The sequence below is a fragment of the Antechinus flavipes genome, chromosome 1, assembly GCF_016432865.1.
Source record: "Antechinus flavipes isolate AdamAnt ecotype Samford, QLD, Australia chromosome 1, AdamAnt_v2, whole genome shotgun sequence".
NCBI classification, from domain to species: Eukaryota; Metazoa; Chordata; class Mammalia; order Dasyuromorphia; family Dasyuridae; genus Antechinus; species Antechinus flavipes.
This window is the reverse complement of record NC_067398.1, coordinates 233,169,360-233,185,314: the sequence shown is the minus strand read 5'-3', so window position 1 is coordinate 233,185,314 and position 15,955 is coordinate 233,169,360. Positions and strand designations below refer to the sequence as shown.

Below are 15,955 nucleotides of genomic sequence, written 5' to 3'. Positions count from 1 at the left end.
ACATAGCCTCATATTTGAAGGTGAACGGATAAGGTTTTCCACCTTAACCCTCTTATTCCATACACAGTAATCACCAATTTTAGGTTTAATATGATGACAATAACTCCAAATAACTTTAGAATTTAGATTTAGAAATTTTATGTTGTCAATACTATTATAACCTTGTCCTTTTTCTTCTTATAGCAAATTTTTATAATCAGAGCAAGTGGATAGTAGAAGACATAATTAGAATTCAGAAATTTTAGAATTTTTCTAATATCCAAATAGAATTAGCTTTCCTCTTAATTTTCTAGCAAAGGTGGAAATACCTAATTCCCTAAATTACATTTACAAAACAGGATTAGGAAGGCTAAATAAACTTTCCACCTTCTTTTAGTTGTTCAGTTTATTCTCTCCCCAAGCTGTTGCAACTTTACAAGTTCTCAGGGAGGGCTTCAGCTTCCTCTCCTGCTCCCTTAAATAAGTTTCCTTTCTGTTACAGAAAGAAAATAAGACAATTCATAAAATTAAAATACAACAAAATCTATGGCAAAAATGAATAGGCATCTCATATAATTTACAGCCATGTTTCCAATTTTTATATACATACCACTTTATATACATATTGACAACTTTAGTTTATGAGATTCTTTAAATTTTAATTTAATGATCCAGGCAAACTGAATTGTCATTTGGTTATTTTCCAATTCACACAAATCATTTTTCTTTTGTGAGCCAGGAAAGGGTTAAGTATCAGTTTTTACTTACAAAAGCCTCAGAAGTGTGACTCTTGATAACTCAAAGTTTGCTGCAGGAGTTTTGAAAGTAACAGAGAACTGCTTTTGTTTTCTTAAAGTTCCCAAACTTTTTAAAATCTTCTGTTAACACTATAGTGTAAATAGATTACAATTTATATATCCCTTCAGTGGGCTTTGATTAGAGTTCTTTTAAAACTGTTTTTACTATCATATCTCAAATAACAAATTTAACTGAACTGAATATATTTTCTTTTTCTCCCTCTCACCCCTTTGTCCATGTATCCCTACTGGCAATAGGTAAAGAGGGAAGGAGGAAGAAAGAGAAAAAGACTCTTTCTTCTATGCACTATCCTCCTAGTCTTGGGGAGGCCAGGCAAAATAACAACTTTAGTTTAGTTCAATTTGCTTCCAAATTACCTTAAACACATTTAATTTCATTTATCTCAACATTGGCATTGTATGCTGGTCACATCTAAAAACCCATATAAAACAATTATATCCAATAATGTAATTAATATTCGTATAGCATGTTTTATGCAAAGCACTTTTGCAATCATGTGATCTTCATAAGAATCATTATTTTTCTGTACAAACCAGAAAACTGGGCAGGGATAAAATAATTTGGCATAAATTACATAGCTAATACATATCTACAACTGAAACAGAGAATAGTGGGCTTACCAAATGCAGAGCCTGACTTTCTCATCTCACACTGCCATAATGGAGCTACCAGGGGCACCCAGATTATTTCCAGGCAGTTGCTGGAAAGAATCTGCTAAAAGCTAAGGTAATTGATGCCACAATCTTCCTTTGAGAATAGTTTCAGGTGACAGGGCTCAGGGAATGCTGACTCTTCATTCCCATGCCACCCCCAAGCTGGGTTGGGGAGATATTTGTGTAAGATTGTGTGGAGTCCCCACAGCTGTTGTTGATTCCCCCATTTCTTACAACTGGGGCAGAATTTGAGTTTCCTTTCAGTTCTTCAATATTCTCTTTTCTTAATCTGATCTGAAATGAGAGGGGCTATATTTGGGTTATATTGATTTTGTTAGTAATCCCCACAACTGAGATACACTCACAACTCCAGGTTGTAGAGCACACTGAGTGATCAGGATTGTGGAGAAGGATCCCTTAATGCCTTTTGGGCTGCTTACCCAATGGAGCATAAGGGGACTCGACAAGATAAGAGTCAAAGAAGGGTTAGCAAAAAGTTGCTATTTACCTAGTTTGTTTTTTTCTTTTTTTCCTCCTTCTTTCAGAATGGAGTAAATTCCTGGAATTATCTCCAATGTCTCAGGAATTTTTTTGGAAATCTTAAAATAACTAATTGCCAAATTCCTTAATCACTGCTCTCAAAACTTTGAAAATCTGCTAATATTTTAGCTATTCTATAATTTTACTGTAGCTCCCAGTTTGGCCCAGAACTGGGGTCCACAAGAAAAAGTCGGGATTTTTTCCTTTTTTAAAGTGGGAGTTAAGAATGTAAACTATTTCCTAGTGTTTTTACTACAGCATAGGAATTTTTTTTTTCTTGCTGGTTGCAAGTTAAATCTTTCAAAGTAACAAAATCTAGCTCACAGAGCAATCATGACACAGGCATTCTGCATAGACACACAGACAAACATGAAAAGGAAGAGAACTGTCCCATCTTTGCCATAAACCATCAAATTTTGCCAAAAGCCATGCTATAACACATCACCTCCTCCTCCTCCAACATTCCAGGGAGAGTGAAAAGGTGGCAAAGGTTAATTTGTCAAGAATTGCAAGAATTTCCAAGCTTGGGCATCCCCAGTCAAGGAAAACTTGCTGAGAGTGGAGCTCAAGATGACCCAGACAAGCCTTCTCCCAGTTGCTTGAAATGTCCCAGGTAGAAGATCGAGAGAGAAAAGAATGGGGGGCTTACCTTGACAGGGAGGGAGTGAAACCCAGGGGAAGCCAGACTCTCTCCATACAGACCACCAAATGTTGAGGTTCAAAGGAGACCCCAAAAGGTTGGGGTTGCAGACTGGTGTCATGAGATGTCTCAAAATAATTTGTAGGCTTGAACCTATCTCCAAGTCAAGGGGCAAAGTTTATTATAATTATAACACCAATTGAAGTGATCTAAGTTCCATAAGAATTTAGCAAAGAACCAAGAGCAAGAAGTTAAAGTGACAGGAAAAGATAGAGAGATCCAATTCTTCATGTCACTGACAGGCTAATTTTATGGCTTAGAGATAGAACTGAGGACTAGTCTGGTATGCACCTCACCATTTGTCTCAAAAACCCTGTATCACAGACCCAACAAGTTGTTATCTGGCAATCAGCAATGTTTGTAGGACTATACTGTAATATTCCTAGGGCTAGGAATGTTTAGGTTCATTGACAAATTGTTAGAACAATAGCACTCCTAAGTGTTAGGGGCTTCAAGATTACTGCTATATTTCCCCTAGAAGGTGCAGTCCATCAACAGGACTTTCTCTTCAACAGACAGTCTTAGAGTTATACACCCAGACAGGACAAGGAGTAGAACTTAAGTGAATTATCTGTGGGAACAAAGGCTTATGTGTCAGATATAGGACTTGAATTCAGGTCTTTCTGACTCCAAGGCTAACTCTCTATCCACTGTATCTCTTCTGTAAATATTTTTTAAAATTAATATATTTAATGTCACATTCAATGAAAAGACTATATGAAATATATATCTTATGCAAACATATTCACATAACTATAGGTTAAAGGAACTTGACTTTGCTAGTGCCTCTCAATATATTTATTAAAAACTCAAAAGCATGTGAAATTAATTTAATACATATTTCAAAAATCCTACTACAATTTAAAGGAAGAATTAAAAAGGCATTTTGTTAAACAGATAGCTATTTTTTGCATATCACACTGGAACACATTTCATAGTTCAATTGTGAGTTTTCAATGTTTTGAACGGCCAGAACATTGTCTACATTTGACAAACATGAACATGTAAAGGAATGTTTTTAAAGAACACCAACTCAAGTCATTAAAAATACAAATAAAAAAGTATTGAGGAGTAGCCTTTCCAACACAAAACACAAAAGATACTTCCAATTCATGGAACTAATGACAATTACTACATTATTGCTCTTTATTTGTTAAAATTGGAAAAAAAACAATTATTTGGGAGAGGAGTATTAATGGGTTTGTAAAAATAACAAACAGCTCTTTTCCATGCACAAAATTTTGGCTATCTTTTCTGAAAAACAACAAAACAAAATTTTATTTTGTAATGAATATACAGAAGGATGGCTTTTTCTCAAAACAAGTTTTGTTAGAAGAGAAACACATGTTCCAAAACTCAAAGAGGATTACCATGTACGGTTATGGGGTACTTAGGCATTGCATAATACTTCGATAATAATATCCTAAACGTGCTCTGAATTTTTCAGAACTTTTACAATTATCTTCATATAGACCCACTAAAAGGGACAGGTTCATTGTTTCATTCAGTGAGCTGGAAAAATCAAAATCTGTCCTATGTCTGTATAAATTGAATACTAGACATTTCTAATTGTGAATGATACTTGTAGATGCAAAAAATTACTGTAAATAATTGTCTCCCAGATTTGTGTATTCATGATATTAAATTCAGGCACATTAACTAAAAAAAGGGAATAATAATGCTACAGACCAAAACAAATGGTTGTGGTAATTTTAGGCTTAAGTGAATAGAATTCTTTGTTAAACAATACCATACTTTAGAGAACAGTAGATGTCCCCAAATCCCACGCATTCCAAACTCCAAATAAAAAGTTCCTTTTAGTACAAATACTTAAAACTTGTCCATTTAAATAGTGACCTTTTAGACAGAGGAAGGGAAAAGAGAGGTGAAAGAGAGAACATTTGGGAATGGTGACAAAGGGAAGAAGGCACAGTATAACAGGTTTTTTAAAGCTAGGAAATTCTTAGCATTTTTTTTTTTCCTCTTCCATCAATGGCCTTTTTAACCTCATGCTTTGGCATCTCAATGTAACAAATCCTCAAAGGTAGCTTATTAGAACTTCCATTTTCTGGAACATTTCTATAGACCCTATGTTCTTAGTTGTTTAAGTCCATAATGAAAAGTAGAAATAACTTTTCAGAGCTTATGAATTTCCTGCTAACCAAATGGCTTTTCCTGCCATTAGTGCAGTGTAAACTCTTAGTACATATGGAATTGATCATGCTTATTATTTAGTTGACCAAAAACCTTTAATTTATCCCAGCTGAGAGAAGAAAAAAAAGTCTTAAGGCTTTTTTTGGGGGATGGTGGGTTCCCTATTAAATAATGAAACTTGTAGCATATTCAGTAGTAGTACCTTTCTTCATGAATACATCTCAGTATTTTGTCCTTAGTCAACTTGAAAGTGAAAGCAATTATCCAGTTTTGATCTGTTCTGAAATTTACCTCCAATTATATATTGTTTCTTGGGGATTTTTTTTTTTTCCTAAGAAGATATGGTCTAATAGTTATATGCAATGAATTTCTGAATTAAAAAAAAAAAAGTATCTGGCAATCCTGAACACCACAAGAGTTCAACCTGACTATCATAGAAAACCAAAGAAAATAAAAATATGGATAACATTTTTAACTTTCTCAAAATACAGCATATTAATATTACTTACATGAATATGGCAACTTTGATATTTTCAATTTTGATAGCAGGAATAACTTTTGAAAACTGTTTTATGGCTTTTATCTTAAGAAGTGAATTTATTTTCCAAAGTCTTATATTGTTTTTCAATATATCTCCATACTTGCTTTTAAGAGATAGCTGAACAGGTGAAACACTGTCCATAATAAACAAAACCAGCATAATCTGGGATCAAAAGTACAATGCAAAAATATCTTTAAATATGAAACAGCAAAATGTTATGTGATGAAAACTTTTCAAGAACATGATATATAATTTTCTTACAGGCATTATTATAGTAATTACTATTTTAAAATGTAATTTAGTTAGCAGATGTACACCATATACATACAAATTCAATTTATAAAACTACTGGAATTAAAACAAAATAGAAAAAAAAATCTCTTGCGTCCTAAAAATTATCAAAAGAAAAAGAGACAAAAATAAAAAGAGAAAAATAGATCAAACAAATAGGGAAAGCTTCTTAACTAATGTAAAAATTCACCAAAAGGAATCATTACTAGTCATCATCAAATGTAATTTTTTTCCCTTGAAATACTGTAATTTTAGACATCTGTTCTTTTCGTTTCCGGCTTGCTTCCCAAGAAGGATGAAGGGGCTGCTGCAATTGCTGCTTCTTATTTTCAGGCCTGGTAAATATACTCCTGTCAAGGTGATTCTTGATCTGAGGTTCATTTTGTTGAAAAGCTAGGTAAGGGAAGAGTGAGGAAGAGTCCAAAAAAAAAAAAAAAAGAAAGAAAGAAGTTAAGTAAATTCAACACATTGACTAATGATAATCCAAAGGAAGGCACATGTGTATGGAGGCTCATGGAGGCATATAACATAGTGCATACATATGTAACACAGATGTATACATACACTTCATACACGCATGGTTTTATATATACTACTTGAATATGGTAAGTATACCTGTGTATGTAATACACAAATATGTATATATGCATACCACACACACACACACACACACACACACAGTCTCTGCTTTCAAAGTGGCTGCAATTCAGTAAGGAGAGAAGACATATACAGATATAACTAGAACAGTTCTGACCTCCCGGCCATTCTCCTCCTTTTCAGAGCCAGAGTCAGACATTAAGGGAAAAATGTGTATAATGGTCACTTCGACACTTCCTTTTTCCTCACATCTCAATCCTTTGCATTTTGTCTTCCTACAGTATCATTCAACTAAAATTTTTCTATCCAAAGTTAGCAATGAACTCTTAAACTTATGAACTTGTTAATGAACTTATTAAAGCCTATGGCTGTTTCTCATTCTGTATCCTTCTTGACCCTCTGCCATATCTGACACTGGGATGGCACTCACTTTCTCAGTTTTCTTGATTCTGCTCTTTCTTGGTTCTCCTACATCTGATGCCTCCTTACATATAAACTTAACCATGCTTAGCTCTCTAACTGTAGACATATCCCCAAGGCTTTTAGGTTGCTTCCTCTCCTACTTCTACATCAGAGTGTGCTGGAGCCAATTAGAAACTAGCAAATGTTAAAATTCAGAACTTAATCTATTGGTTTGATTGTCTAGAAAGTGAGGAAGAAACATTAGTAATAAAAAATTTAAATTTAAAAATGTGGGTTTTTTTTTGAGTCATTATCAAACATTTACTAGCACATAATAATACTCCAATCCTCTTTGTGACTTCACTGGTTACTATGGATTCAACATTCTAGCAAATCAATATATCCAGTCTTAGTCTCTCTCTCTTATGGTCTGGTTTTCTATTAACAACTATCTTGTCTACATTTGTGATTAGATGTGCTAAAGGCATCTTAAAACTCTACAAAACAGAACCCATTATTATTATTCACAAAACCATCCTTCCTGTGATGTTCCCATTTCTTATGAGACACTATCAGCCTTTCAGTCACCAGCTGTATTATCCCCAAATCATCCCTGATTCTTTTCTCTTTTACATCCCATATATAATCACATATGCTAACTCTTTTCCATTCTACTTCCACAATATTTCTGCTGTCATTTTTTTACCTTCTCAGATGAGGATTCTAGTTAAGATCCTCATTACCTCTTATCTGTATTATTACAATGGTTTCCTAACAACTCCCTGCTCAAATCTTTCCTCTTTCCAATCCAACATCAATTTCAAAGTAATTTTTCTAAAGTAATGTAGTAAAGGCTAAGAAAAGATTAAAGAGAGATGGAGAAAAAGATTGCTTATATGGAAGAGTCAGGATAGGAGGTACACCTCAACTATGAAGGAAAAGTATTTCAATAGAGGATTGGAAATTTTCCTTTTGGAATAGAAGATGACATTTGAACATGGAATAATTAGGACTAATTAAGCAAATTAAAGAGAGCATGGAATGGCTTATTTGTCAGATTTATGGGCAGGGGGAAGAATATAGAATAAAGAAAACTGAACATTACAAAATGTAAAATAGACAATAATACCAATGCAATCAAAATTAAAAGAAAAGCAGAAAACTGGGGGAAAAATTTCACAACAAATATTTCTGATAAAAGCCTCATTTCTTGAGAATGAGAGACTTGAGAAATTCTTGAGATTAATTTATAAAAACATAAAAGTAATTGTCCAATAGTCAAAGTATATAAAAAGGAAGTTTTCAGACACAGAAATCAAAGCTATCTATAGTGATGAATAAAAAGTTCTAAATCACTATTGATTAGAGAAACACAAATTAAAACAACTCAAACCAGATCAAACTTGTCAGACTGACTAATATGACAAAAAAGGAAAATGATAACGTGAAACAAACAAAAAAATCCCAGTTTGACTTTATAGCCCCTGAAACTTTTTTTGTCATTTTCCTTTGAGGCAGACAATGTATACATACCTGGAATTCTATTTTTAGGAAGCTGTTCTCTGGCATTTCTAAAAGGAAAAAAAAAACATATAATGTCATTTTTAAAAGAAAAATGAGATTAAAATTTTAAAAGATATTTGTAATAAAAATGATCATAAAATACTGAACGTAAGGCTACGTTCTGTGTCTTTAAAAACTCTTCAAAGTTAAACGTGGAGAGTACCAAGGAATTTTAAGACTTTCAGATGATGTTTGTTCAACGAAAAAACTTTGATTGTTATGGAAAGATTTGGGGGAGAAAATCAGCTTTTTTTTCCTTTCTAGTATTAAATTATATTTTGTTTTTCATATGTTCTTAAAAAAATGAAAAAGCTTTCCCATATCTTAAAGCATTTAGTACTGAAGTAGGCATATAGAGCCTGGGAGTCAGGTAAGACAAGTATCATTACCCTTATTTTTGCATATATAGGTAATGAATCTATGAGGTTAAGGGATTTGCGGGTAATCACATAAACTGTGTATGTGTCAGAGCCAGGAAACAAATCTAAGTCTCACTCTTAGATCAGCAGTTTTTATATGGTACAGCACAATTGGCAACATGAAATTCATTTTTCCATACAGGCATGCATAGCATTTAGGTTTATAGCATTCAAAACATATACTATCACTATATTACAGCTGTAATACTGATATATGATAACTGAAATACTTGTATTTAGTTCTATATAAATAATAGGTTTTAGCTGAAATACTATGTCTAGCACTGTTTCCCATTAAAAAAAAAAACAATAAATAAGAAAAGCAACAATACTGCAAATGTATAGCATTTCATCTACAATATAGGTTATTGTTGTTTTGTTTGTGTGTGTGTGTGTGTGTGTGTGTATGTGTGTGTGTGTGTACGCTCTATACTTAAAAAAGAGTATAGTTCATAGTAATTTTATTTATTTTTTTAAAAGGGGAACATATGTTTTGAGTTCTAATTTATAATAACATGCCAGCACTGTATCTCCCTTTACAGTCAGACATTATCTTGGCAAAAAGCAAGGTCCCCTGCCATAGCAGGAAGTTGTTAGGGAAGTTGTTCATATGTAAAGGACATTCCTAAGTTAGTGTTCATATTTTGGGGAATTTGAGAGAATATAGGAGGGAGAGAGCATGATTGGTCACAACTAATACCAACAAACAATTCTAAGTCATATGCTATTTTCAGTTAAGAAAATAATTTTGAAGTTATGTCTTTGGAATTCTGTCTTCCTACTTGTTTCAAAAGTGAGACAGTTTTATGAGATAAATGGAAGGCAAAGATATTTTTCATAATAAATGGATTATAGATTTGAAGCTGAAAGAAATGTTAGAAGACCAGCAAATATAATTCTGACATATTAGAAATGAAAAAATTAAAATATGAGAGACTATTTGAGTTGTCCAACAAAGTTACATAGCTAATAAGTATCAGAACTGAGTTTGAAGTTGAATTTTCCTGGTCTGAGGGTATAGTGAATACCCTACTTCTCCCTTCCACTAGAAAAATCAAGAGATAGTCACATGCAGTGTGTCATACCACACACTTTTCCATTTTAGGGATCTTTCCCATTCAGAGAACACTCTTAAACTTTGAATTAAGAGAAACAAAACCTTGAACTAAGAGAAACAAAACTCCTGAGAAAAACAGCTCCAACAAAGCTCATATGCAGGGAAGAATAGCATTACCCCCATGATTCTTGAGAGGGCCATGTTGCTGGATGGAAAAGTCAATGATGTAATAAATGTTATTTGGTGTTCCCAGAGGTCATTTAATGTGGTAAGGGCAAACCTTACTCATTAACTCAACAGTTTCTCATCTTTGAATTACTTTTACAAGAGCTATATTTTCACTGATGTATAAGACCTGTTGCCTGTCATCATACAGTAGAAGCTTTTCCAGAAGCAGTTGCCAGAGCATGTGCTTTGATGACCTAAAGAATCCAAGGCTACCTTCATTCCATGAGGCATTAAAAAAAACAAACACATGACTGTAGGCAAAGTATCACCAAAACATGATAAGATCACTTTCTATGATAAATATGATTCCATGCAGGGTAATGTCAATGCCACAATGAAGCAAAGATGTAGACCTTTCCATTAGGCCCTTTCTCATAACATACTTGCATTAACTGATGTTGATATGAAGATCAAGATTTACAAAAAATATTTAAATTCTGCTCATGATATGCTCTTGGCAAAGTAAACATTTAACACATTTTACAAAAGTTTTTATTATAAGGAGAATTTGAAAGTTTGGATATTTAAAGGGCTAGAGTTTAGTAATCTGAAAAATTAATTCATATGATTTTGAATAAAAGAGACACTAGTGAATACATATCTGCATACATTATTATAATATAAACAGTGCATTAAAAACGACAGGTAAACCTCAGAGAAAAATTCTACAAAGGGGATGTGCTAGTATACATTTGTTACAAGGTGCCTAAAACAAAAACTTCCATGACTTTTCACATCCATACAACTTACTAATACTATTTATTTGTGCAGCTGTGTCTAAATAAAACAAGGAGAATTTTGATTGTTATTTCATTATAGAAAAATGACTTTACCTTCTTATTCTTCTGTTTTCAGATAAAGAAGAAAAAAATGTTGATTCTAGCCTCATGGCTTTTGAGGTTGGCTTCATTTTCTCCATACTCTCCAATCTCTCAAGTTTTTCTTTTTCAGGTGATAGTTTTTTGGAAAGTTTTTGTTCCTTAACTGAAGAATGGCAGCTATTTTCCTTCTTTCTGGTCCTCTTAACTTTCCCAATGAAGAAATCATCATCACTCTCACTATCTTCAGACAGTGAAGACTGTTTGTAAAACCTTTCTTCTGTGCTATCATCAAAATATTCTTTCTCTCCTTCACTCTGTTCTTCTTCATCACTGTCATCATTAGTGATGATGGTAGAAATTTTTGTTCTATTTATCTTGTTGGTGATAGCAAACTTTTTTTCTTCTGTTTTTTCAGTTTGAAAAGCAATCATAGAAGGCTCTTGAGAAGGTTTTAATGGCACCTTTGAAGGAATTTCTGTTTTTTGTTTGTCTTCCATTTTATTCATTTTTTTTTCAAGTGTATTTGGCTTCTTTGATAATGTCTTAACATTTTCTTCCTTTTTTACTGTATTTTCTTGGTGTTTGAATTTATTAACACTGTCAGAAGAGTTTAGCTTTATCTCTGTCTCTTCATTGTAATTTTCTTCTGAAGAATCCTTCAATGATTCAACTTCAGTAACAGTCTGTCTTGCATCTTTAAATGCTTGGACAGCAGCTACAGAAAAATAGAACAAATAATTTGCAATACATATAAACTTTAAAGGTCAAGTACTTTTTACATTACTTAGGGCAGGGCATTATATTAACACATATAATATAGGACGGAAATGAGGCAGAAAGTAAGATTCTTGAATTATGAAAACTCTTTTATACACAGAATATTCATCCTAAGGAAATCTTTAAATTTTACAGGAAAAAAGTCTACAATTCTGTTTAAATAGATACAAGCGAACGGTTCAAACTTGATTTAGAGTTTAAATCAAAAAGAAAGAGCATTTAAATCTATATAACTGAATAACATAGAAAAATATCAATTCCTCAACCATTAAAGTCAGTGTGAGATATCATATTTTTTCAATTTTTTAATAAGAAAAACACATTTTACAAACTCAACATATGACTGATACATATAAAATGATGTAATTATGATAATCAAAAGCAATAGTACATTATTCACACTCATATTAAACAAAAAAAAGCTGCTCAATGAACATAACTATCAATCACTATTCTATTAGTAAAAATTAGCTATTACAATCAATTTGGAAAAATTTAATTTGAAATAAACATAAAATTCATATCTGATTTAGAATAAATCATAAAATTTATTAAAGGGAAAATATTTCCAAATAGAACATGACTATACATGCATGCATATGAACTGTGAAATAATATAATTCATACCTTTTAGCGCATCTATTTTTTTCTTCAGTAATGGATGTGTAGCTAGTCTAGCAATTGCTCTCTCAGTTGCCGTAGAATCTGGCTGTATAGTTTTAAAAAGTGCACTGTTAACCATATGATGATGATTGTATGAGGATCAAAATAAACTAATAAAACCAAAATAAAATCTACCAAATTCTATAACAGTGAGTTTAAAGCTCATTAAACACATTACGCAAACTTGGTCTATGTTCTCCCCATTAGTCAAGCCATCTTTCATTGTGCCAACATCTTAACTGGGAATGAGAAGGAATTTTGCCAGATAAAAATTACTTTAAGCATTACATTTTCCCAAAATAATCCAGATGAGATTTTCCCCAATTCTGGGGTTATCATTCACATAAAATGGTCATGATCAGAATACTAACCTAAGAGATGATCATTCATTCTTTTATTTATTCATTCAAACACTTACTTATTTATAGCAATGGACAAATATGAAATAGGCAAAAGTAGACCATTTCCTCCAATCTCAAGTGACTCTTTTTTTCTTCTCCAGTAAGAATAATGAAAAATGGAATAAAATATATTAAGAATCATAGTTTTAAGGCTATTAATTTAACTGCTGCTTTAATAAGAAGACAATTTCTGTTTAACCAATGAACTGATCTATTTATTGAGAAACTAAATCATATTCATTGATAGTATATACAGAAATTAATTCAAAAGAAATCCACATAATCCAAGATAAATATTAAATATAGGCCTTAAAAATAATCTAAAATAAACAATTGTCAGATGTCTATTACACTTAATTGGACTGTACCTGGAAACAATGGAAATACAAATTAAGTATAAAGACATGGAGCCTGGTTTGTAATAGGACACAAGAAGATAAGACCAAGTGATATTCAATAATGAGAAAGTGAGTATGATACTCACTGTAAATGCAAGATTTATTCAAAGAAGAATTAGTTTTATAACATTTGGAGAAGACATCCTGGAGACAGATTAGGAAGGGACTTGAAAGGGAGGAAGGAAACTTTGGATTTGATGCTACAGGAGATAATCTTTTGTGTCCCTGATCAAATGACTCTTTGTATCCCTAGTACTAGACACAGTACCTTATACACAGGTACTGAAAAATACTTGTCTCATTGGACTAGGCTATTAGTAAAGTTGTGAACTAGTTCAATAGTTTTTCAAAATAATCTTTAATGATGAGGAAAAATCAGTAACTGTTCATATCCTGTAATAGGAATATACCTGAAGAATGACGAAGACACATTTATAGTACCACTTCCCCACCCCACCCCCACACCTCCAAGGCAAATGGGTTTAAGTGACTTGCCCAGGGTCACACAGCTAGGAAGTGTTAAGTGTCTGAGACCAGATTAGAACCCAGGTCATCTTGACTTCAGGGCTGGTACTCTATCCACTTCGCCACCTAGCTGCCCTTATAATACCACCTAACAAAATTTTGTATCAGAGAGAGTGTTCATTGTTTAAGTAATGTAAACAAAAAGGTTGAATGTAATGGAATACTATTATAGCTTAAGAAGTGACTAGTTCAAGGGATTCAGAGAAATACAAGATACAGATGAAGAAAACAAAAAAGGAGAGGAATGAACACAGACACAGACACACACACTCAAACAGTCCTTTACCTACCCCCAAAATAATAAAGTTGAAATAACATAAATGCAACTAAAATCAAATAAATAAAAATGAGTAAAATAAAATGGATGACAAGATAATGTTTTCCTCTTGATATGTGAATGTTTTAGAGCAGAATATTATATGTAACATCAGATGCAGTTGTTCAGTCCTTTGGCTTTTCTTTGTGATTTTAAAAATAAAAGGCATCAGTAACATTTTTTTTTTTAAAGTGAGAAAGGGAAGAAGTGATAAAAATAATAGAATAGGGAATGGGATACAGTTTGTATTTGAAAACAATAGAAATAAAACATCAGAGGTGATAATGGAACATTTTAGTGAAAGTAACTGATAGAAATTTGTCAACATATATTGGAGGTGAGAGGTCAAGGATAGAAATTTAGATAACTCATAACACATACATAAGATTCAGTATGAAGATAAGGGATTGCAGTGGAAAGAAGTGGAAAGTGCCTGCTCTGCTGTAAAGGACAGCAGATATTGAGGAACTCTGAGAAAAGTATACTTGAAGCAAAGATACAGCAGGGTGTTAACTCAGTGTGATTAATGAGATGAAGGTTCTCTAGTTCACACATACTCAGTGTGCTGTAGTGATGTAATTGGACTAAGGTATACAAGGGCTGAGAGGACTGGAAATGAGATATTCCATCTTTGACCAACCTCCTGGTGGCTCTCCTGCCTCCTGCACTCCTCCACTAAGATCAAGGCTGGTCCCGAGGTCCTCCAGAAAGCTAGCCCGAACATTACACTCTGCTACTTCCTATTTGTGGACAAGTACATTTAATCTACCTGGAGACTTTGGTTTTTTCATTTGCAAAATAAAGACTTAAATACACGAGCAGTAAAATCTTCTTTACTGTTTCTTCCATCATTTATTGAAAATAATCGGTTTTTTTTTTTTTTTTTTTTAAAGTATGAATTCAGGTATCAAACATTGCTATGCAAAGAATAGAAAACAATTTTTTAAAAGTGTAACTTAAATTTAACACAATGAAGAGTCACCATGTTTGCTGCTTTCTGGAATTCTTTCTGCTCTTTTCTGGGTATCTTTAAAATATTTTATTGACATTTTGTGTGTGTGTGTATGTGTGTTTCACTATCACTAAACACAACTTCTTACTATGCTCCTCCTACCCATGAAGAACTATCCAATTGTTAATGGTAGGTATTTACTGACCATTTCCAATAATAAACCTTACTGGGTTTGTGGCCTGATTGCCTACATGCACCTTCCTATAAATAGACAGGATTCTGTTACATAGGATTAATACGGCCCAAGTTTTTACTAGGGTTGGAAGGCCATTTGGGTATCCAATTATATGATGATTTAAAGAGAAGTAAAAAGAGTATAGATACATCTCTCACTAACATGGAAGATGAAAATGATGGGGCTCACCTGGCCACCTGAAAGAATAATTCAGATATATGGACAGTCCACTTGGGCCCAGAATGAAAGGGGTATAGAATTCCTTTATATATTCTGAACAGGTTAATAAGGTTACAAGCTGTAGTTGAGATTATCACTAACCAAACTTGAACCTACTAGTAGGGTAGTAGTAGTAGTAGGTCTACTAGTAGACCAGGCTATTCAAATTAGGGAATCCATATTATATCACAGTCTAGTGCTAGATTATCTCCTAGCAGAAAGAGGTGAGGTCTGTGGAAAATTAAATCTGTCAATTTGCTGTATAAAAATCGATGATAATGGGAAAGCAGTAAAGGAAATCACCAAAGATATTAGGAAAATACTCATGTCCCTGTATAGCTTGGTCCTCCCCCCTTTAACGTCCTGGTGGTCCTAATATGGTGGGAGCTGGCAGAACCAAGTCCTTTGGTTTTTGCTTGTCATTTTAGCTGTCACTGTTGTCCTACCCATTTGTTTGTATAATACAACTATTCACTAGGGTAGTTAAAACTTCTTTAATTAAAATGGTCTCAGTAAAGACCTCTACTGACATAAGAATGCTAGTTCCATAGATACTGAAGAAAGAAATGAACTGAAAAGTATGGGGATAGCATAGAACCCTTCACAGAAGAAATGCATCAGGACTGGTATGAGAAATCTTCAGATGAACATTAATAAGAGGGATTGACTGAAATAAATGATTATTTCTCAAAAAGACTATGAGAT

General features: G+C 33.1%; 1 protein-coding gene across 1 annotated transcript in view; it reads right to left on the bottom strand.

Annotated features, from left to right (window-relative positions):
* Nucleotides 1-3,819: 3,819 nt before the first annotated feature.
* Nucleotides 3,820-15,955, bottom strand: part of SRFBP1 (serum response factor binding protein 1) — a 106,330-nt gene continuing 94,194 nt past the window's right edge. Inside the window, exons 5-8 of the mRNA XM_051997881.1 lie at nt 12,169-12,250; nt 10,777-11,479; nt 8,210-8,247; nt 3,820-6,070 (exon numbers count right to left, since the gene is read on the bottom strand). Of these exons, the coding sequence (XP_051853841.1) occupies nt 5,883-6,070; nt 8,210-8,247; nt 10,777-11,479; nt 12,169-12,250 (1,011 nt within the window). The 3' untranslated portion in view covers nt 3,820-5,882. The remainder of the gene's footprint in view (nt 6,071-8,209; nt 8,248-10,776; nt 11,480-12,168; nt 12,251-15,955) is intronic.